The 25220-nt window shown below is 36.4% G+C and overlaps 1 protein-coding gene across 1 annotated transcript in view; it reads right to left on the reverse strand.

Annotated features, from left to right (window-relative positions):
• Positions 1–1509: 1509 nt before the first annotated feature.
• The window catches only part of LOC145670405 (protein arginine N-methyltransferase 1-like), a 51997-nt gene continuing 28286 nt past the window's right edge, over positions 1510–25220 (reverse strand). Inside the window, exons 6-7 of the mRNA XM_081739047.1 lie at positions 16907–17266; positions 1510–1768 (exon numbers count right to left, since the gene is read on the reverse strand). Coding sequence (XP_081595173.1) covers positions 1659–1768; positions 16907–17266 — 470 coding nt within the window. The 3' untranslated portion in view covers positions 1510–1658. The remainder of the gene's footprint in view (positions 1769–16906; positions 17267–25220) is intronic.

The raw sequence follows: 25220 nt of genomic DNA on the forward strand, positions 1-25220 counted from the left end.
ATAGAAAAGGATTATCATTTATTTCTCTCGAAATTCTACTTTTAGGCCTGCTATAAACTATGAAATAAATCCTAAGAAATATCTCACGATTTTTCCTAGAGTCAAAATCTCAACGTGTATGGCATATGAAATTTCCTATGTTCTGAACGATCCTATGAGACTTCTCTTCTTTAGAGCAAGCTCTATTTCGGAAAGAAAATTTGCAAGGTTTCGATTTAAGCGGCATAAAGTAAGAAAAAGTAAAAACAAATTTGCTGGTGGAGTATGCGTTGTAAGACCTGGAATCTATTCGGAGGATTGATCGTGTGGGGTGAAAGACAAAAAATACCCGACAAAATGAAGAGTGGCGCAGGGACTGATGAGGAATGTTTTGCTAATTTATCGTCTGATTTTTATGCTTTTTTTAGTGGTGTGGAATATCAATATCAGTAAGATGTGCAGTGTAGTGGCACAATCTTTACGTATATGGTACAAAAGGGTAGGATTTCCTACGAGATACTATGCTGTAACATTTTTCCGATGATAAATCCTAAGATATTTCCTATGACTTATCTCATAGTGTATAGTAGGCCTTATTTTATGTATAAATATAGCCCATCTCCATTTAAATAATAATAATAATAATAATATAAAGAGAACTGCCAAAGTTGGCTTCCGTTTTGTTAAAAAAAAAAACACAGAGATGGGCAATCTTAGACATTACACGACTATGTAAAGATAAATTCCAGCTCGCTTCTAGAAGTGTGTTAAACTGTTCACGACACTGATATCCTCTATATGGGAGAAAAGAAAGGAAAGGGAGAAAATCGAAAAGTACAAAATAATATGAACGAAAGACCAAACATTTCTGAAATTATTGAAAAACTCCCTTTTCAGTGAATTGTGATATACATAGGCTGATCAATAAAGACTAATCATCAGTGTTTATGAGGTGAATACAACAGCAAGCCACAAAAACGAAACACAACTGTGTAATGGGAGAAGTGACAAATAGATCGAACAAGTTTGAAGGCCATGATGTCAGGACTCTGGCCTTGGCAGCCGTTCAAGCACACCTAGTTTCAGTTTCGCATGAGGCAACATGGAGGTGACATGCGAAGAACAGTACAGAAATTCTGTTGACTATCTTGCAAAGATCAAAGTTCCATGTGTACCCCATCCTCCATATAGCCCTGATTTAACCCCTTGTGATTTATTTCTTTTTCCAACTTTGAAAAACAGCTCCGGGGACGGCGTTTCGCATCTTCAGAGGCAGTGGTGAAAGCTGCGGAGGCAAGTTTGAAGGATCTGTTCAAAAATGACTTCCAGCTTGTCTTTAATGACTGGTAAAAATATTGGGACAAGTGCACTGCATGTAATGAGAACTATTCTGAAAAACACCAACATTTAGGGAATATTTTATTCATTTATAATCATTCTTTATTGATCAGCCCTTGTACAAGGAGACTGCAGTTTCCTCAAAAGTAAGCCATACACATATGAAATGTAAAAACTAAATAAATAGTACAATATTTTTTTTTTATAAAACGTTTTGTATTTTCATAATTATAATCTTATTCCAGTATAGTTTCACATATAAATCAACATCTCCACAAAACAATATATAAAAAACTTACATAATATAATTAATAACAATAAAAATCGTTTCTTAAGTGACACTATGATAGAATGTACTTATACTGCTTCGATCCAAGCGTAATGGTCACTTGAAGAGAGCGCACTTCATTCTTATAACGCTGACACGTCAAGGAACCACAAAGCTTCTCCCCTGTTGAAGTAGAAAAGAAAAAATTACATTAGAAGTGTCTCATCGATCGTTTTCGAAGAATTTTTATCAAAACGCGATCTCGTTTGTTTGTGTTTCTATTGATAAATCATATATATATATATATATATATATATAGTATGCCGGAAAAGCAATGGAACTTTTTCCTTTACAGATAAACACTAGTTCCATCTAAAGAAACAACATACTTCTGCTCAACAAAACGAGACCACAATCATGAGAACCGATTAACAGAGTGTCAAGTTATAGCAAGAAAAGTGAGTTTCTTTCACGCTACGTAAAACATTTACACAAACAATGGAAACGATTAAACAATGTATGATGATGAATGTTTATCTCGTGCACGTATGTTCGAGTGTTATACGCGATTCCGGTACGGTCGTGAGTTCTTGGAAGACAACCCAAGCCAGGCAGATCGAAAAACAAAAATCTGATGCGTTGGTGGAACAAGTGCGTGAAATTATCGCCTACGATGCGAATTCAATTGTGAGATGGATAGCGGAGGAATTAAATACGATGAAAGACATTATTCACGAAATTTTGACAAAGGATTTAAAGAAACGGAAAGTCTGTACTCGATTTGTTCCGCTCATCTTAACTGACGACCAAATATTTGCTCGCGTTGAACATTGCAAGGATTTGATTAAAACAGTTAGACGGAACAGAATATTCCTGGAATCGATTGTAACAGGTGATGAGACTTGGTACTTTAAGTACGACCCGCAAGAAACACGCCAAAGTGCTTGTAAATAGAAGTCCCCAGGTTCTCCGAAAGCGAAAAAGCTTCATTTCAAAAGCCATGTGAGAAGACACTGTCGATTTGTTTCTACTATCCCAAAGGTATTATACTTCTAGAATTCGTTCCACAGGGTCAAATTATTAATGGTGAATACTATCTGGGTGTTGTGGAGCGTCTGTGGAGGCAAATCGTTCGCGTAAGGCCCGAATATAGAGCGCCAGGCAGTTGATCTTTATTGCACCAAATGCACCATGTCACAGTTCGTGACTTTTTGGCTAAAAAAACAAATGTGTGCTTCCACATCCTCTGTATTCGCCTGATTTATCGCCGTCTATTTCCTATTCCCAAAATTAAAATTGGCCATGAAAGGAACATTTCATGACAATGTTCACACGTCCAGTCTGCCGTGACGAGAGTCATTGAGGCGATTCCGACAAAGGACATAAGAAAAATCTATGTTAGCATTGGCTGAATGTGCCCAGCGGTGCATTGATGCGGAAGGGATGTATTTTGAATAAAAAGAATACAGTTGGTAAAATACCTAATTCATTTTGTGTTAATTTAAAAAAGTTTTGTTATTCTTCCGACATCCTATATATATATATATATATATATATATATATATATATATATATATATATATATATAAACGTGGTACTTATTAATGTATGTACTCTAGCAGTAAAAAAAAATACCAAATGCATCAGATGGCAATAAATGGCATAGTTTTTTTTTTATAGAAATTCATTTTTCTAAAAAAAAAAAAAAAAACTAATTATCAGAATTTATCCTGAAGCATACCAAAGACAATCAATAAGAAACAGAGAACTTGAAAAAGGACTGTGAAGAATATGGGATGAAAATAAATGTTAGAAAGACAAAAGCTATGACGATTGGAACGAAGTGGTCGGTATCAAATACAGAAGTAGGAGGGGAGAAAATAGAAGAGGTGTCTAGCTTTTGATAGCTGGGTTATGAAGTGTGAACAGGAAATAAAAGCAAGAATAAGAATGCCGAAAGAAGCCTTTAGGAGGAAGAAAATACTATTTTGTGGGACCTTAAATAAAGACTTGAGAAAAAGACTCAAAATGCTTTGTGTGGAGTATTGTGCTGTGTGGATCAGAAACATGGATATTACGAAAAAATTATGAAAAACGACTAGAAGTTTTCGAAATATGGGTGTGGACAAGAATGGTGAAAATTAGTTGGGTCGAGCGGAAAACGAATGAGAGGATATTAGAAATGGTGAGGAAGATATTATTAAGAAGACGAAGAGAAACTGGTTGGAACATAGGCTAAGAAGGAGCTGTATCATGAGAGACGTGCTAGAGGGTATAGTGCCAGGAAAGAGAGGGAGTGCGCGAAGGAGGCTACAATTAATGGACGATATCCAATCAGAAAAATCGTACATGAAGACGAAGTTAGCGGAAGGCCGTGGAGTATTGAAGCTTGTCAATAATAGCAGAATACCTATAATGATGACAGGGCTCATAATGGTCTGGTCTCTTGTAAATAGTTAAAAAGTGACCAAAAGCACATGAAAAAGTGACCAAAAGCACATGAAAAAGTGACCAAAATCTCATCACACCCCTTTTTTCCTTTGTCAATTTCTTCATTACCTCTCTCTTTGTATGTTGTTTTGTTTAATCTTTTCTTCTTTACTTCTTCTTTTTGAGCTTCCTCATTTCTTAGGTTTTCTAAATATGCTTTGTAGTTACGGTAAGCAGACTTAGCAGATGTAAAAAGCTTCTGACTAAGTGGAACCAGTTCTGGACTATTTCTGAATTTCTTCATCCCAGACATTATATTTAACTTAGCATTGAGAGTTCTCAAAGCCATGAAATATTCAAATTCATCACCTACTCTTAAGAAGAGCATACAAAAAGCATAACACAAGACGAACATGATGAACCACACAAACACACACACACACACAACGTTGAGCGGAGCGTTAACTATTACGACAGAAAACTAAAAGACTATTATGATAGAAGAAAGAATAGACACAAAAGTGTTCTCAACCCCACCTTGAGAGCTTAAGCATCCACCAACCATCCATTGTGCTTTAGAAAGAATAAAAGCTGAAGTGAGAATAAAGCTGAGTGTTTCACATGTAGCAGCAAGTACTGAAGCTTTCAGAAGAGTAATGAGTATCAAGATTCTGCCTTTTTCCATTTATTTTTAGAAAACTGCTAATGCAAAACATATATCACACAAAAAAGTCACTTTACCTCCCAAAAAAGTAACTTTTAGTGACACACTTGAAAAAAAAGTAACTTTTAGTTTAAAAAAAAAAAGTGCCTCGCTATGAGCCCTGTGATGACGATGATATCATTTTATTCAGGTTGGTGTGGTGGATTGAGATATGTCTCATCTTTGGATAATATTCTACTTAAACAGAAATACAAGTTTAAGAATTAATCATAACTTTGGGCTATATCTGAATGACCATACTATACACTGGCGTTTTGCTAGTCACAAAAGCTTGATTAAATTATGCTTCAGTATTAGCTTCATCTGAGTAGGTAGTTTTGTTATTGTACATCAATTGGTAGCTTTAGAAATAATTAATTTTCCTCGGTTTCCTCGGAAACTACACACGAGAATTTATAATCATCCATATTATTTTGTTCCGCTAAATTAGATCTATATATTAATGTCTCATCTTTGGATTTTTCCCCGTTAAATGTTAATAGCATTGTAAATTTTATTCGATTGTTTGGCTTCCATCTTATATCCTAATTTTAAACTTCCAAACTATGCTATCCATAAGTGTCGGAAGTCTTATACAGCGTGACGCAAAACACTTACACATTTGAAAGGCGAATTAAAACAAAAAGTACTGCAAATAGAAATGGTATTGAAAACAGTCTGAAACTTCTTTATTCTGATTTGAATTACTCTCTTCTGTTCTATGTTGAAATGTCATAACAACTGACAATACAATTATAGTTTATAATACCGAATGAAACCTCCCAATTTTTTATCAGCTGTAGCGCCATTATGGAAGGGAGAGAAGAGTGGGAGTCATCGCTTCCGCTTACCACTCTCCTGCTGTTTTCAGTTATCATTATAATTTGGTCAGGAGCTCGTCGCGCGTTAGCAATTGAAATATTTTTCAAAAGCAGCACTGAAGCAGAAGTAAAACTGGGTTGAGAATTTCCAAACAACGGATTTAGAGTTGAAAAACAATCATCTGGCCGTGCTAATACGCCTGAGACTGTTGAGGCTGTGAGATACTTTGTTTTACAGTCCCCGAAACGCTCTGCAAGAAAACAAGCTGCAGCTATTGGGCTTCCTAGCGAGAGTGTAAAATTAATTTCAGCCAAGCTGTTTTCAGTATCATTTGATATTTTTGAGTAAACAAGTTTTAATGAGCAATACGTTTTATTTTATTAGCTTTTAAAATGTGAGATTTTGGGAGGGGGGAATAACCTCGTGTAAGACTTCCGACACTTAACTAGAGTATAGTTTGGAAGCTGAAAATTAGAACGTAAGAAGAAAGTAAATCAATTGTATAATATTTACAATGTTATTAACGTGGAAGGATTTTTGGATCATCCTATAAAATGGATTTGTCAGTCCTGTCATCCATCTGTCGACAGGTATCAGAACAAAAACGGTAAGAGACATCCACATACGGTTTTTGCAATTCAGCGTCCCAAAAATAAGCTCCATCCCTTCTCGGTTAACTCTATTCAAACCGGAAGTGGTTCAAATGAGCCATTTTAGGTTTCAACGTGTTATTTGCCATAGAACGAAAATGGTAACAGCGAGAAGCGGTGTATGCAAAGGACTCAGCGTCTGAAGGCAACATATCATGAATATTCACAACACACTACCAGAAACCGGAAGTGGTTCAAATTCTTTATTACTTCCGGTTTCAACACTATTTCCAGGCAACAAAAACAGTAAGAGATGTCGAGCCGTTTTTTGGAATTGATTCACTGTCCCAAGAATAGGTTCTAACGTCTTCATGAACCCTTTATTCAAACCGGAAGTGGTTCAAATCAGCAATTTCTTGATTCAACATTTATCGGTATAGAACAAAAGTGGTAACTGATAGCGGCAAGCGGTTTTCTGCTTTCGATTCGACGTCTCAAGAAAACATATCGTCACAACCCGCAACACACTACTAAAACCGGAATTGGTTTAAATTTAATACTGCTTCTTAATCTTCATAGAGCAAAAACGGTAACAGACATCGAGATCTCACTAACCCCACGACAGAAGAGACTGTTATCGTTAATGAAATATTTTATGGAACCTAAGAACACAAAAGGGCAACAGCAGCCAGAGAACAGGTGTGTAAATCTAGGATAAAAGGAGAACTGCGGAAAAATCACGTAGTACTAAAGGAAAGAGAAAGGCAACGACAATAGCTGCTATGGCTGAATGAATGATTATGGTTGAACGGGGAACGTTGAAGTGAGCCTATTTGTCCCCGTGACGATGAGGCCAATAGTCAACACAAGCTGCACATTAAATATCTATATATATAAAAATGAAAGTAACTATGTTTGTGACTTTATACCTCTTGAACCACGTGACCGATCTCGATCAAATTTTTATCAGATGAGATTCGGGCCTGGTATGGTTTTTATCATTTCACTTTGACGGAGCAACTTATGGGGGGGAGGAGGGGGAGATATTTAAAAATGATCTACAATGACCGACATCAATGTCGAATCCATAGTTTTTGGGGTTGCAGAGATGAACAGTAATACTTTTGATACCATTTAAATCCAAATTCAGGTACTCAGCATGGGAATGGAGGAGTGAGGAGACATATGAAAATGATCGCAAATGACCGATATCAGATATAGCGCTTCAGTAATAGTAAAAACGTGACTGACCGACAAACATATTACTAATTTTTATTATTTTAACCCAGCGAAGCGGGTAATGACGCTAGTTTATAAATCTTCCTTAAAAAAAAAGTGTATTTCAAATCAAAGAACTACGAAATAACACAAAACAGAAATAACCATAAAAAGTTAAAGAGGTCATAAAAAGACTAAAAAACAATATACAAGAAAACAGTTCAAAAATAGCAATACTAATAACACAACACGAAAAATCTAACGACAAAATCTCAAAACTCCAGAGTAGGCTAGTATACCAAGTTTTCGAATAAAACCAGGAATGCGGTCACTCAAGACCAAACAATACCGTGGTGCTCCTGAAAAGCAAACGAGACAACTTCTTAAAAGACCCGACCAAATTGCATGGATTCCAAAGGAGACCAGCTTCGGTGTCGCTGGAAAACGATAGTAATAGGCTACAAAGGAAGTCTTGTGGGGAGAGGGAGTGAAAGAAGAGGGAATCTGTTCTATTTGATAACGAAATAATCAAGGAAGAAGCAATTCCGAAAAGAGAACGTCGACGTTGTTTCACAAAAATTGGTTAGAATTGCTATGTTGGACACACTCATCCAAATTTAAGTCGATTTTAGAGGCACACTGCAGACCTAGCTACAAATAACCTGAAAGTTCAACTATTATTTTATATATTTAGCATTGTAAATACTTTTGGTTCATGTAGTAAAGGAAGAAGAGGTTGAGAAGTGAACTGTATGTTTGGTAAGTTTTTTTTAAATTTTATGCAATGGTTTACTGTAAGAAACAGGTAGCAAATATTTTGTGCAAACAAGTTAAATTTTATGCAGTGCTTTACTGTAAGGAACAAGGAGCAAATATTCTGTGCAAACAGGTTAAATTTTATGCAATGCTTTACTGTAAGGAACAGGTAGCAAATATTCTGTGCAAACAGGTTAAATTTCATGCAATGCTTTACTGTAGAGAATAGGCAGCAAATATTCTATGCAAACAGGATAATTTTATGAAATGCTTTACTGTAGGAACAGGTAGCAAATATTCTGTGCAGAGGTAAATTTTGTAAGATGAGATTGGAAGATGGTGGATTTCTTCTCGAGTTAAAATTGTTTGAATTGGAATCACCTACACATTGGTGAATACTTACAGGGTTAAGATAGGGTGACCAGATTCTAACAAGTGAAAAGTAGGACACAAATATAATAATATATGATAGCTTATTGCGTCGGCAATACGCATGTTTTTATTTCATTTAACGTTAACCTAAAGTTAACCATTTACTTTTGTTTTAATAAAAAGCACCTTGCAAAAATGTTGAAATTCAACATAACTCCAAACGCTATGATGAATGACAAAGTGGTTTATTTTTATGAACGTACAGGGAAACTTCGTGCAGGACTGATTTTTTTTTTTTTTTTTTTTAAATCGATTTGCGGAGCGAGGGATTATTTTAAGGAATCAGGGAAAATTTACACAGGCACGAGGAAACTTCTAATTAATTTGGTTAGCGTCACTGTCGTATCTTGAAATAGAAATCTTTCCCACGTTACCAGTATCTCAACAAGCCCCCTTCAGTAAAAACAACGTATTGCAAAACAATGGTTTGTTGCTTGTTCTCCTCTCTTAATCTTTTGAGGAGTGTTAAAAAACACAGCGGTTCACCATCCAGGAAAAGAGTGCCTGTGATTCAAAATATTGTGAATAAAGAATGAAACATTAAAATATTGCAAATAAATTACTGTAAGTCAGGACATTTCGCAGGACACACTTTAAGAAAGAAGGGCATTTCTCGATTTTCTTGGCATCTTTGCAACACGCAGGATAGCTTCTTAAAAAATAGTACTGTACTGCAAAAATCAGTACGTTGGTCACCTTAGGTTAAGAGTAAACTAAAAGTAGAGTACATGAATCCTTTAATGCAGTCATTTCCAAATGGTTGCTGTGTGACGTCAAAGTTTCCTGCTCGGATTCTCAGTAATACACTCACAGAGAGCAAGAAGACAGCCAAGCTAGTGTTGAAAGGCAAATAAGTCGTACTCGATAGTTTTGTAGCTACACTACTCACGGATTCATGACTAATGGAAAACTATCATCATTTACTTCAGTCCCTTCCCCTTTTCTGCTCAACCTATTCTCTTTCTTCGGACTCTGAACGTAAAAGTCCGCTCGTACATCATATATTAACGAGTTGGAAATGACTGCTTCAGTAGAATAGAGAGATAAGAAAACCTATCAATAGTGAATTTGTTATATACAGCGCTCTCTTTGCATACCTCCTCTTACAACTTTGGCTCATGGCTTAATGTCTGGTATCATTAATAACACTGAGTCGTGCACCAGTTAAGTGTGGACGGCTATCGAACATAGAAAGCAGGTAAGGAAATCGACGGGCGAGAACATACATCGGAAGATAACATACGCGAAGTAAGTCAGACATAACTGAATGATAGTAGAAATCTTTCTATATTATGTTGACTTTATTATAATATTACGTAGCTTCCAACCGGGGTATTACATTTGCCAATGCATTAAACAAACATTTGGAATAAGTCATAAGCACAGAATTGGGCGCGACGCATAATCAACGTGAGCTCTTACTTTATTCATACGTAACAGCTAACTAAACACATTCCCATTTCAAAATCATTATAATAAACTCGACGTCTTTATATATTAATACTATTTCTTTGCAGCCTTAAATATATATGTCAATGTCGTCACTATTTATATTTGTTAAAATAATATCATCATCATGATAGCAAGAAGAATAACACAGCTACATACACACACAAATAAAATTTCCGTGCACTGGACCGCAGGGTGTGAATTCGATGTATTTTGTTACACAGAATCCAAATTTCGAAATCCCAGGACGATTGACCATGTCCACTTTTTGTTATGGGCGAAAAACTTTGGCGATTTTGAATAGGAATGACACACGTTTTTCGTCTGTAACAAAAAATTGAGACGATCAATCGTCCTGGGGTTTCGAAATGTGGATTCTGTGTAACAAAATACATCGAATCTATACCCTGGGGGTCCACTGAACAGAATTTATGTTTTTTGTGTGGCTATGTTACATGTATCCTCCCCATCCAAAGTCGCTCGTTTCTCGCCCATAAAAAAAAAAAAAAAAAAAAAAAAACGATCGATCGATCTTCCTGGGGTTCCGTGCAGAGAACTTTTATTTTTGTGTGTGGCTGTGAAGTTATTACATAGCAACCAGAAGAGCAAGATTGACCAATGTAATTATACGTGAATTTTAAAGGTTAAATTAGCACTCGTTTACAGTTCTGTGTTTGTATTAGCTACGACATGTTGAAATATTGATTTTTCTGACATACTATTTAGAGTTTCAGATCTGAAGGGATTTATCTAACGGAGTCCTGAGGGAATCCGGCATTGTCGACTTAGCTAGGGTACATCATTCATTACTTTCATCTCACTCGCAAGCAATAAACAAATCTAATACAAAATAAGTAAGATATGTATATACACGTATTTTCGGCGATATATTCGTCCACTATTTGTATTAAGGCTAATAAATATGAATCTCAGACATTGCTTCGTAGTATAAATTGTTTAAACAGTTTCTATCATCAAATTATAGCGTTTCAATTTCAATCCACGAAGAAAAACAACAGAACTGGCAGTAAGACTGTTAGTAACTGCGAATTATTATAAATTCAATTAAAACATCAAAAGCACCTGACATATAAATAGGAGTATCTAACCTAAACATATTTAAATATTAAAATGAAATGAAATTATATCTTTCAGTTTAACGTCCCACGATTCTGCCTTTAGTGTATGAGAGACGATGATTAAGGCCGGTATATGATGATGGAAGCATTGGTGGAATGAGAACGTAAAAGGAAACGGGAGTACCGAAAGAAACTGAAATGAAATCTTGGAGTTTTACGTCCCACGCTTATGCCGGCTAAGCTAAAGGAGGCGGTGATTATGAAAAATGACTGAAATGGTGGAATGAAGAAAGTGCGAGGAAACCCACGCACACGGTGTTTGTCCACCACAAAGTTCACTTGGTGGGGGCTAGGATCGAACCTGGGACCCCAAGCACCAGAGATGAACGCTCTACCACTGAGCCACCGCGGCCTCCGGGGAGTACCGAAAGAAAACCCACAGACAAGATGTTGTCCATCACAAACTTACTTGGGAGGGGATCGAACTAAGATTTACACGCACCAAAGGTAAGCGCTCTACCGCTGAGCCACCATGCTTCCATTTAAATATTAAACAATATCTATGGAATATAATTTGCAGTATCGCAAAGAAGGGTGCAGATCAAGTATAACAGCACCAAATGAAATATATGAACTACAGAAATAAGAATAGAGAATAAATTATGTTTAACTAAATCGAAATATATTTAACTGTAACGACCAATAACGGGTCGTTACAATTTCTAGTCTCTGCTATACTTACATTCCTTTATTTCGACAACGAATGTTACTCTTAGTCTAACCGTCGTTTAGCAAATACAATTTTCTACCTCGGCTCACTGTCACTAACTTGGAAAAATGGAGTGTAAGACAAGAAGTATGTGGGTGATTCTGAAATTAAGGGGAATTTTCAGTCCCTCTGATTTTTCAGCTTCTAGATATGCAATATTAAAGTAATAAAGTTATTATTAAATAAAAAATAATTAGTACTTTGTGTTCCCAGAGTTTATTTTAACATTTATTTTCTTTTTCTGCTTTTAAAAAAGCGAAAAATATGTGAAATGTAACCTCCGTGGAGTGTCCCCACCAGCATTTTTCAACATTAACAGAAGAGAAAAACATGTTTTCACTAGAAAATTCGTGAAAAATCCGCATAAGTTACTACTGTAAGACATAAATAATGAAACTACTTAGCAAGAAATTAAATTTTAAGATCATTCTCATGTCCTATTTAATGCGAAAATATTGTCCCTGGGTTGTGAGGTAACCTCCATGGAGTACGTTTAAAATTACCAGAAACTCTACTAGGAAGCAACACTGTCCAGTCTCTAGATCTGAAAGTGAAGCTCAGAGCAGCCATTTTGTGAGTGATATGTTGATAAGTGTGTGTGCAGTATTGTGTTCGTGAAAAATCTTCACATCTTGTGGAAAATAGATGCGTACTCTTTGATCTTGTAACCTCCATGTATTTGCTAATTTTATTATTAAAAACGTTGAAAATGTTTTTTCAGTTGAATATTGTTAAAATAGCGGTTTTCCTACTAAAAACGAAGTCATTGCATATATAGTCTTCTAGCTTTGAGTATCAGGATGTCTGAAGTGCACTTTTGTAACCTCCATGGAAGTAACCTCCATGGTTTCTATCTAGCATGGAGGTTACACATGATCCATGGAGGTTACCATAATGAGCATTTCATGATATTATTATTAAAAAATAGTTATATATTTGAGTTACTATGAGCTTCTTATTGAAATGCTACCTATTAGAGCTACCCGGAGGAAAATTCCAAAAATTCCATCATATGTTTGCTAAACATGCTACTATAATATAAACTACATGTTGTCTTCAATAATATATGATTTGGTTGATGAATATTGAAGTAAAATTTAATTAAATGTTATACATGAGTAAAATTTCGAAATAGAACATCTGTACCATTTCTTGTTGCTTATCTCTTTAAACAAAAGCACTAAATGTTTGAAGTTAGGTGTTAGGATGTGCACTTTGTAGAGTCCAAGCTAATAAAAACTGGTTTGTTGCTGATTAAATCTGGATTATTAAAATTATTGATTTACTTTTTTATTTTATAGAGAGAATGGCACCAAAAAAAATGGTAGTGAAAAAGTAACAATGGAATCAAATAAAAGCGTTAATTATGGAGAGAAAAAGCCAAGTAAGGTATCGGAAGTAGGAAAATGAAAAGAGAATCAGAAAGAATAAAAGCAGATCCTATATTATACGAATAATTCAAAATAAAAGAGAGAGAGAAATACAAAGCCAGAACTACAAGCGGAATGATTTTAAAAATAGCAGACATGAGTAAACGAGAAAAAAGAGCCCAGGGAAAAAATACGTGAAAAAGTTCGAAGGCATAAAGAAAAGAAGAAACGAAGAAAAGAAGGAAGCAGTAAATAAAATGCTGGAAGAGGCAACTCCTCCTGACAGTGATAATGGTGGTAACAATCGAAACGTCTTAAGGAATGATATTGTTGGGCCTAATTTTGACGGGGTAGAAACCAGCCGAAAGAAAACTGGTAAGAAAATTGCAAAACGAAATAAAACTAACAAGGAGAAAGCAGACTTTAGTAAATGAGCTTCGGGGTCATTTTCGCGAAGTGATAGTGCATATTTAAAGTGTTAATATTACAAACTGGGAGAGAGCAACAGCCAAAAATAACGGAGAAAAAGCGTCTTGAAGTTTCCGACTCGTCGCATATATCGTACGACGTATGAAGTTGTCAAGTGACGGCGTGTCAGATTGAGGAACATCTACGACTCACGTGCAAAGGGTGCTGGGTTCGGTTTCCGCCCGATTCAACTTTACTTTTTTTTTTGATTCAACCAATAAAGTAGCCATTTGTAGCTACAAGTAAACTACTAATTCTCCATATGTTAATAATGAATAAAACAATAGATATGTTGAAATCAGTTGTAAAATCCTTCAATGTTCCATGTTAACTATCAACAAAATGTGATCTATTCCTTAAATATAGTGATATCACGAGTTATATTATGGTTGCCCCAGTCATTGTGTAAAAAATGTTCTTCACGCTTCGTGTTTACATCTGTTGACAGTGTGGGAATTATAACTGAAATGAGGGGGGCAATCTCCTTTGGTTATAGCTACCAAAGGGGATGGAAGTGCCGTCAAGTGGCATGGGGAAGAAACACATTGGTATTAAATATGCGCAGACTAAGCTGCTTTCAATGTAATCCTGACACTAAATGCAGTCATTTTCATGAGGGACAATACAACTCTGTGCCTGTTGCACAGAGAAAAATCCGTTCTCCGGACAGCGGTAACAAATATACGGTATCCTCTTGCTTACTATAGAAATCAGTACGGAGCATACGTTATCCGTATGATACATAGGCACTGCCCTTGGATGTTACATCATGCCGTTGCAGGATGTCTGGCATCTAACAGTTTTCCGTATATCACATGCATATACTTCTGTTACCTTCGTCAGCTATATGTTATATACATCCATTTGTATGTGAGATCCTGACCGCCGACATTGTTTCATACGGAAAGTACGTATAGATGGAACACTTACACATAAAGTATTATAAAACATGCGTTTTCAGTTATACGTCTGCTGTACGTTAAGTACAAAAACTACAGAAATTACGCATGTAACCTATTTTTTTAAGTACCCCACCTACAATTTTTTTCTTAGTGTGTTTCAACCATAAAGTGTATTCTTTTATGTAACAGCATTTATGAACTGCTACAACTTGTTTTCAGATCTTCGTCTCTTACTCTAATCTAACGATGTTCAGGGGGGGCGCGGTGGCTCAGTGGTAGAGCGTTCACCTCTGGTGCTTGGGGTCCCGGGTTCGATCCCAGCCCCCGCCAAGTGAACTTTGTGGTTGGCAAACACCGTGCTCGTGGGTTTTCTCGGGGTTCTCCCGTTTCCTCCCACTTTCTTCATTCCACCATTTCACTCATCTCTCATAATCACCGTCTCCTTTAGCCTAACCGGCATAACCGTGGGACGTAAAACTCAAAAATTTCATTTCATTTCATTTCTAACGATGTTCAGAAGTTTCATTATAGTTACGTGTTAAAAGTTCCGTATTTTTACATAACTATTGCACCCAGTACCAAATAAATCTCAACAAAAGTTGTGTTATCAAGATGTGTAATCCGCCAGTGACAACGAAAACGATGCCAAATTTTTTGGGATATCGACAGAACTTACACAGCAAACTCTTTTGTTATGTTGAAATTATGTACTCCAGCAACACCATCAGACATTACGTGGCCTTAAAATGCCTACTAATCTGCGAATAAAGTCGAGTTTTTTTACAGAACTCATAATTGCGTTTCCCTCAAAAGCAAATAGAGCCACTGTGGATACTAAAAACATTGTTGCGGGATTGGAACAGCTTTTCTGGAAAAATAGAACATTCCGGTTTACGTTTACTGCAATTTTAGCTGTGTGCACAAATCTATATTAAGCATTCAATTCAAAATATTACATTGTCTTACATTTTACCAGTGAATAAAACTTAAATATATCTTCACTGAGTATGTTTTGTAACCTCCGTGGATATTAATGTAACCACCGTGTTTGTCAAAATAATAAATTACCATTTTTTTAAAAATATATATTTTCTTGACCTCATCCACTGTAATGATTGTATTTGTTTAGCCCTTAGGTGTGTAAAAAAATAAATTATACATTATTTCTCCGATTTTTAATTTTAAGATTTTTCCAATGCCAAAATTCCACTTAATTTCAGAATCACCCATGTACAGTGTTGTAACGTTAATTATTTTTCGTTACGTTACTTTCCCTGATTCTAATGTATATTTATACGGATTACGAAATTATTCTGGATTGCACGACACAGTTATTCACTCTGGAACATATATATTCACTTTCAAAATATATCGTATTGTTCCATTACAATATCATACAATCAATCTACACAATATGGCACTTCGTTCTTTCTATCTTTTTACATTGCCATAGCAACGACATCAAATAGCAACCACATTAACAAATATTTTTTAATAAGATACCAACATTTAAATTATATCTTTCTTCTTCTTCTTAAGTGCTTGTGCCTTCAAAATTATATTTTGCCCGTAACTATGAACAATACTTAGAAAGTATGTACAAAGATAGACAATATCGTTGTAGTGTATACTTCACAATTACATAATAGAATAAAAATAACTACGTAAATGAAATATTTCTGTTTAACGTTCCATGATTATACCCTTTAGGCAAGTCGGATAATTGAATGATGATGAAAAAATTGGTGAAATAACAATGTGGAAGAAAAGGGGAGTGTTCCCGAGAAAACCCACGAACACGATGCTGTCCAATACAAACTTACTTGGCCGGGATCGAACCACGGACTCCAGCTATCAAAGGTAACATAGAGGGGCTCTATCACTAAGACACCGTGCCCCCACAAAAATAGCTCGTATTATCTGTTTTATAAATGACGTAATTTCGTCCTATATCTAATAAATAATAAATAAAATTATAATACAAATAAAACCAAGCGTTTTGTAAGTCTATAACTTATTCCCTTTCACAGTGCTTTAATTTACTAGGATTGGAAAAAAAAAAACGGCGAAACATACAGAAATACTGCCTATTCTCTCAACACTAATAATATCCATTTTTACCTTAGTATCTGTTGTTGAGAAGATTTCTGAAAAAAAAAATTGTCTCTCATTTCTCCAAAATAGAAACTCATAAAGAAGTGTGGCAAGATAGTAATCTTCTTTAGTTAGAAACATAAAAATATAAGCCTACCCTCATATTAAACAATGATTACACAATTTATCCCCAATTTTATGTTGTGAATACTTCTCCACCAATTTATTATATACTATACCTTCATGAACTTCAACTGGATCGCTAAGAAAGAACACAGTCTGTTTCCAATGAGTAGGTTCGCTGCAAGGTCCTGTAGAAAACGCCACTGGATGCTCTAAATCGAAGAAAATATCGAAGTATCCAACAAACGCTGTAAGGAGTTCGCTTCGTGTCACTTCCAGTTCGAAAGACGTAGAGAACTCAACATCTTTTGTACTACAAGTCATCAGGTCAAACTCTTTCAAAACAATGGGCTTGGTAATTAATGTTGTCGATTTCACTAATTCAACCGACGGCTCTCGAACCACTTCCTTGGATATACTTGTCATTTTGAACCCGTATACATTGGACCAAAAGCCAACTAAATCCTTGTGCCTTGCTGTAAAGATTCCAAAAATTATTATAAATTAGTATTGTTTCTCAAACAATATTTATTCAACTATTAGTTAGGCAATCACGCAATCTGCAGTTCATAAAATGTCTTACACTCTCTCTCAGTTTCATTAATCGCAGTTGTAACTAAAATGAAGTGAAGCAAAATAAATGATATCGTAAAATACTTACAAAAAGAGCAGAAATCTTCTACTAAGATTTGGATTATAATTGTCCGAAATTTATTATTATTTACTCTTTATATTGTTGCATTAATTATGTTACACCCTTCTAAGTTACACACACACATATATATATATATATATATAGCGAAGGCCGAAAGCATGGGAACATTAGATTCGAAGTGATACATATCGAAAACCAATAACAGGGTGTCTACTAAAATTCCAAAATGAAATTTCGAAACAGTCAAAAACTAATAACAATACCTATATTCTTTAGCACTTATCTATGTTACCTCACTTTCAAAACCTGTTCCCTGAAGCGATAAAAACTTGGTGTCTTATCACAGTTCAGGGCTCATAGTGGCCTGGTCTCTTGTAAATAGTTGAAAAGTGACCAAAAGCACACGAAAAAGTGACCAAAAACTCATCATGCCCCATTTTTGCTTTGTCAATTTCTCCATCACCTCTCTGTTTGTTGTTTTGTTTAATCTTTTCTTCTTTACTTCTTCTTTTTGAGCTTCCTCCTTTCTTAGGTTTTCTAAGTATGCTTAGTACTTACGGTAAGCAGACTTAGCAGATGTAAGAAGCTTCTGAGTAAGTGGAACCAGTTCTGGACTATTTCCGAATTTCTTCATCCCAAACATTATATTTAACTTAGCATTGAGAGTTCTTAAAGCCATGAAATATTCAAATTCATCACTTACTCTTAAGAAGAACATACATGAAGCATAACACAAGATGAACATGATGAACCACAGAAACACACACACATACAAACACAACGTTGAGCGGAGCGTTAACTATTACGAGAGAAAACTAAAAGACTATTATGATAGAAGAAAGAATAGACACAGAAGGGTTCTCAACCCCACCTTGAGAGCTTAAGCATCCACCAACCACCCATTGTGCTTTAGAAAGAATAAAAGCTTAAGTGACAATAAAGCTGACTGTTTCATAGGTAGCAGCAAGTACTGAAGCTTTCACAAGAGTAATGAGTAACAAGTTTCTGTCTTTTTCCATTTATTTTTATATTTTTCTTAGAAAACTGCCAATGCAAAACATAAAATATAATCACACGAAAAACTCACTCTACCTCCCAAAAAAGTAACTTTTAGTGACAATTTTTTTTTTTTAAAAAAAAAGTAACTTTTAGTGACCAACTTGAAAAAAGTAACTTTTAGTTAAAAAAAAAAAGTGACTCGCTATGAATCCTGACAGTTGAATAACTGATTAGATACGTAGGTTATTACGGCAATGCGATGCAATTCCATCGCCACTGTTCAATGACGCCTGCTAAAGGACAATCTCAAGAGCGAATCTGGGTGCGAATTAGGCCGAATTTTCATGCATGCGATAGAAGCGTGCTTTGCTTGCGATTTGGTAGCGTCTAAAGCCGACCATAGATATTTGTGGCGGTGAATTTTGACGTTTTATAGAACAAAATTTTCCAGTCTCTACTTATATGTGTACAGATAAGAAAAAATCGTGACCCTAAAGCTAAATTTCATTATTTTCGTGACCGATAGACTCCCTGAATAAGCTTTATTGATGGCGGTCTAGAAAGTCTAAAGGTAGCGCTGGTGTTTAATATGTAGTCACTCACTTCACACACACACAGGTGGCGCTTGTATGCAAGATGCTACAATACAGGACTGCGGTCATTGTGCAGTGAATATTGAATAGGACAAGTGGTAGTGCTCGACTAAAACATGGTGCGTTATTGAAACCGCAGATCGATTTAAGCACAAAAATCAAATCAAATCGAATTTTGAGCAAGACTTTCAGTTCACACGGATTCTATGTGAAAGGTGAAGTTCGCAGTAACACGCAAGGGCACTTGCCAGCTAAAAATATTTTATTCCTCGAGTTCTTATCGGCCTTTAAAATTATTTATAGAACGATATTCAGAGTGAAAAATGAACGACCGGGCAGTATATTGAACCCAGGTCTCCCGCTTCCCGCGCCAATGCGTTAATCATTACGTAATCCAGTCCACTCTCTCTGAACAATCATAGATAGACTGTACAACTTCTGTTGTGCTTGGACAATTCCATTACTCAACCGTCAGAGGTGTTCTGTATTGTAGACAACGGACGGTCTAGAGTGCAAGTGGCATGAGTGGTTACGCACCAAGTTCAACGAAATGGACTGAACTGGATAGTGTAATAGTTAACGCATCGGCATGATACACTGAAGACCCGGGTTCGACTCACAGTTCAGTCGTGCACTTTTTTAATCTTTGAATATCATTAATTTAACACTGTATAGAGGAATTGCTGTGGTTTAAAATTGGTTATTTCCTCCAAATAATTACATAAAGAACGTTTGATAAGTTTCAACTGTCTCAAGAGGTCGATCAAGAATATGAGATGTGTTAGAAAAGTAATGAGACTGATTTTGTAGTAACTAAAGTTTTTATGTTTTTCAAACCACAATGTTATCCCTTTCAAAGTAGTTCCCTTGGGCAGCTATACACCGGCGGAGTCGTTGTTTCCAGTCTTGTAGCAGCGCTGGAAGTCTTCAACTGGTATGGCTTTTAAACTGGTCGGTCACAGTCTTTTGAATGTTCTCCAGAGTTCCAAAATGACGTCCTTTTAGGACATGTTTCAATTTCGGGGAAAGGAAAAAGTCACAAGGACTCAAATCAGGTGAATAGATAGTTGAGGAACAACAGTAATGCGTTTTGAGGTCAAAAATTTAAGCGGAAAACTTGTGATCTTGATAAGCAATGCTCCCCATAGGCATGTTTCAACGTTTCAAAAGTCACACTCACGGATTCACCAACTTTAACACAAAACTTTATTGCACAACGTTGCTCTAAATTCCGATGCTCCATTTCTATAACAGACAACAAAAACACAACTTCACTGATGGCGCTGTCAAAAATAATGTGTTAGCTGTACGGAGTTGTAACTCGGACTCAGAAAGTGGAAGCGATACAAAAACCGGTCTAGCACAGGCCGGTAGTCACAACGTTGCCAGATCGCCCGCAGTGTTGCCAGTCTCATTACTTTTTTCACACACCTTGTATGTATTTCTGGAGTTCTAATGGTTTCTTTTACTATGGTATGTTATACTTACGTCTAGTCATGTCAAACTATATTTCATTATATTGCAATGCTCCATACTCCTATATAAATGTTTGGATCTGTAAAAGTTTCCTAAGGAATTAAATTTACGAGTAGTAAGTGCGTCCCCATTCATCATCATAGGTATTCTGCCATTATTAGCGGATTACATGCTACAACGAGAATCTTCCATGCTCTACAGTCTTCCGCTAACCTTATCGTCTTCACGTACGATTTCTGTTTTGATATCGTCCATTAATTCTGGTCTCCTTCGTCCTCTCCCTCTCTTTCCTCCCACCATACCGCCTAAAACGTCCCTCATGATTAACTTCTTTGTTAGCGAATGTCTTAATAAATCTCTCTTTCTCTTCTCAATAATATCTGTAACTGTTCTTTCCCGCCCCCACCATTTCTAACACCCTTTCATTCGTTTTCCGCTTGACCCAGCTATTTTTTTCATTCTTCTCCACGCCCACATTTCGAAAGCTTCCAGTTGTTTTTCATCATTTTTTCGTAATGTCCATGTTTCCGACCTATACAGTACAATACACCACACGAGCATTTCGGGAGTTTTTTTTTTTTTTTTTTTTTTTTTTAACTCTTTATCCAAGTCTCACAAAACAGTCTTTTCTTCCTTCTAAAGGCTTCTTTCACCATTCCTATCTTTGCTTATATTTCACGTTCACACTTCATATTATCACTATTAAGGTAAAGTAGGTAGCAAAAATAACAGAGATAACCTAATCCTGAACATTGTATCTTTTTACATGCACAATACATAAAGAGACAAATAAACAATATATTCCAGTAGAATAGAAACTGTCTATTATTGGTAAACGAATGACATACTTCTTAATACTACAAAACTTCGATTTTCTCAAAAACTACGCATGAGATTTCACCATCAAACACCTTTGTTTAGCCCGTTCAGATCTATCGAAGTCTTATCTTTGGAAAGTATTATCCGCTGCCAAGTAAGTTTGTAAATGAAATGAAATGAAATTTGTAAGTTTTACGTCCCACGATTATGCCGGTTAGGCTAAAGGAGACGGTGATGATGAGAAATGAATGAAATGAAGAAAGTGGGAGGAAACGGGAAAACCCTGAGAAAACTCACGAGCACGGTGTTTGTCCATCACAAAGTCCACACGGCGCGAGCTGGGATCGAACCAGAGACCCTAATCACCGGAGGTGAACGCTCTACCACTGAGCTACCGCGCCCTCCAAGTAAATTTGTAGTGGACAACTTAGTGTTCGTGGGTTTTCTCGGCGTTCTCCCGTTTCCTCCCACTTTCTTCATTCCACCAATTCTTTCACCATCATGCATTTGCTTTAATCATTTGTCTCCCTTAGCCAAAAGGACATAAACGTGGGACGTTAAACTAAAATATTTAATTTCATTCTCGTCAGTATGCTAGGAAATCAAAGTTCAAGAGTAACACAATTTTTCTTTCTTTGTTTTTAATTTTAAGAGTTAATCATAGTCATTCATCATACCATGTGTTGTCTCGCTACTGACGTAATGCAAAATGAAAACCTTCAGTTTAACGCTGCATGATTATGCCTGTTAGGCTAAGGTAGACAGATGATCAAGGCAAATGAATGATGATGAAAGAATTGATGGTATGAGAATGTGGAAGGAAACGGGAGTACCCGAGAAAACCCACTTACAGGGTGTTATCCGCCACAAATTTACTTGGCCAAGGATCGAACGAGGGACCCCACGCACCAGAGGTAAGCACTCTTCCAGCGAGCTACCGTGCCCCTCCCCCCTCCCCGAAAGTGTCGTAATGAAAAGCTTGACGAGGGCATACTTTATTGTCAGTTTCATCTTAATTTATGGCGTGGTTATCGTATAAAAAAAAATGAAAATGACATTTTTGAGTTTTACGTCCCACGGTTATGCCGGCTAGACTAAAGAAGACGGTGATGATGAGAAATGAATGAAGTGGTGGAATTGTGAAAGTGGGAGGAAACGGAAGAACCCCGAGAAAACCCCCACACACGCTGTTTGTCCACCACAAAGTTCATTGGCGCGAGCAGGGTTTGAACCCGGGACCCCATGTACCAGAGGCAGGGTTTGCCCAAGTGGGCCCAGCCCGAAAAAACCCGCTGGGTTTTTTCGGGTTGGACCCACCTGAAAAACCCCACCTTAAAACCCACCTGGGTTTTTGACCTATTTGTTAGTATATTATTGATACAACTAAGGTGAACACATTGTAAGTGATTTTTATCAGATTTTAGACTTTCCTTGGGCGAATTAGAGGCTTTCACGTTAAGGTATACAACAACATTCAACATAAGACCTTTATCAAGTTCTGAATGCACTAAATGAATTAAAAAAAAAAAAACTTACCTTAGCTAGAGATAGTTATAGAACAAATTAATGTATGGATTATGCTTATAGCCTATTTGAAGTAAAGCAATTTTATACTTTAGAAAATATTTTCCGTGAATAATATGCTCGTCGACTTGGCGACACCGAGGGGCATTATCACTCATATGTTTGACGGATTTAAGGTCATAGGTGCCGGTACTAATAGTACATATGTAAATACATTAGTAAAACTATTAATATTATTTCTTACTTTTGATGTAAAACACAAGGTTCTTCAACTAAAATTTGGTTTTCCAACAATAACAGTTTAATTCAGTCATTTGTTGCTACTCTTCAAATAAGCATTCTGTAGAATCAACACCAGCAATAGCATAAAAATTCTTGTCAAATTTAAGAAGATTAATGCTCGGGGTTCCGAAGACTATGTAACACTTACTATTTCAAGTGCTGAGTTCAAATTTCCGTACTAGTGGAAGTTTTGATGTACACGTCGTGAAAGAAGTGCTCGGGAAATTCCCGAATTAAACGCAGAAGGATCGGAAATGAATACTTCAACAATAAAACTATTTATTTTACTCTTAAGCCTGCCATACGTCCCGTAAAAAAACGGGAATGTCCCGTTTTTGGGCCCGAGTATCCCGCGTCCCTGTAAACTTAGTCGGGACAGGGAAATGTCCCGTATTTTAACTCCGTTCCACTTCTGCTATCAATATCAGCTTATTCGAAAAGTGAAAAACAAAAAATTCTGACATTGGCTGGGAATCCTGTAATTAGTGAATGAACAGTACGCTGTTGCATGTAACAGTTTCGAAGAAGTTATAACACCACCCTGTTCGACTTAGCATTGCGAAATTTGCAATGCTACTTTTTCCATTGCACTTAATGGAAACTCGGATAACCTCCGGAACATTTAAAAAAGATTTGAGTGTTTCTACATTTACAAACACAGGGAAGATGACTAACCTTTTCTTCAGTAACACATTAGATAAGTTAACAAGAATTATAATCTTTTTCAGAAGCTAGGGGCACAGAATTGTGCTTTGGTCCAGGTCTTAGAAAAATGTAAATCTGGTCCTGACAATTACACACAACACAAGGAGAAAAATCAGCTTTTCATCAGATTAAACTGACGAACGTAATTTTGGCAGATACAGCCATGTAAATAAATATTGCTAAACGCGCGAAAAATATTGAAAGTAGATTGTACCACTGATTTAAATAATTTGCATATTGTTTTCCTGTAAAGCATTTTTATAGCACATCTTAAGTTTTTAGGCATCTTCAGTCTATACAATTAATTGCAGGGTACGAACAGAGAAAAGCAGCTGCTGCTTAGTGAACTTTCGCCTATTATATTATTGAAAAAAAATAAATAAAATGAAATCTTTTAGTTTTAGTCTCACGGTTATGCCTGCTGTGCTCAAGGTGACGGTGATGATGAGAAATGAATGAAATGACAGAATGAAGAAAATGGGAGGAAACGTGGCAATCTCGAGAAAACCCACGCACAAGGTGTTTGTCCATCACAAAGCTCACTTGGCGCGAGCTAGGATTGAACTAGGAACCCCATGCACTACAGGTGAACGCTCTACCATTGAGCCACCGCGGCCTATTATAGTTTTGTTCATAACCAGACTACAGTTCATAGCATTGTGTTGGAAAGTTGAGGAGGAGGGGGGGGGGGATCTGAGGTGTCCCGCATTCTCATGGAGAAGATATGGTAGGATTATTTACGCTGGAAGATGTTAATTTCATATAAGACTTTTTTTAAAACATTTATTTATTTCATACAACATGAATTGTATCTTTGTTTTAAATTAATAGACCCCTTTTGGTATTCATATTTGGCGAACGTCAGTCAGGTTTCTGGATGACTTGATCTACATTTGTTTGTTTGTCTGCTGAGCTCCTTCATGGCTATGCGGTTAGTGTACGCGTCTTCGGCGTGGGACCCGGGTTTGCTTCCCGGAGGGAGCTAATGTGGTTCGGATTCCACGTTAATCAGTAGGTCCCGTCTCATATAGCCTTGCTGCTGAAAGGAACGTTAAACACAAAATCAACTCAACTCGTTTGTCTGCCTCTACCACACGCACACTACTGGATACAACTTTTGGACTTTTAAGTTAAAATTTTCAGAATACAAGCACGAGACACTAAATTTCCTGTATAGATTTTGGCGGCATACCAATGTAAAATATCAAAACGGTGGCCATTTTTTTTCAAAACAGCGAGTATCCACGCTACGAAGCGCAACTTTCAGTCTTTTACGTTGAAATTTTGAGGTGGCAGCACGATATATGCTAAATTTGTTGTATAGATTTTCTCGGAGACCGAATGTAAAATTTTAAAATGGTGGCCATTTTTTTCAAA

The sequence above is a fragment of the Thermobia domestica genome, chromosome 14 (genome assembly GCF_964235325.1).
Source record: "Thermobia domestica chromosome 14, izTheDome1.hap1.1, whole genome shotgun sequence".
NCBI classification, from domain to species: Eukaryota; Metazoa; Arthropoda; class Insecta; order Zygentoma; family Lepismatidae; genus Thermobia; species Thermobia domestica.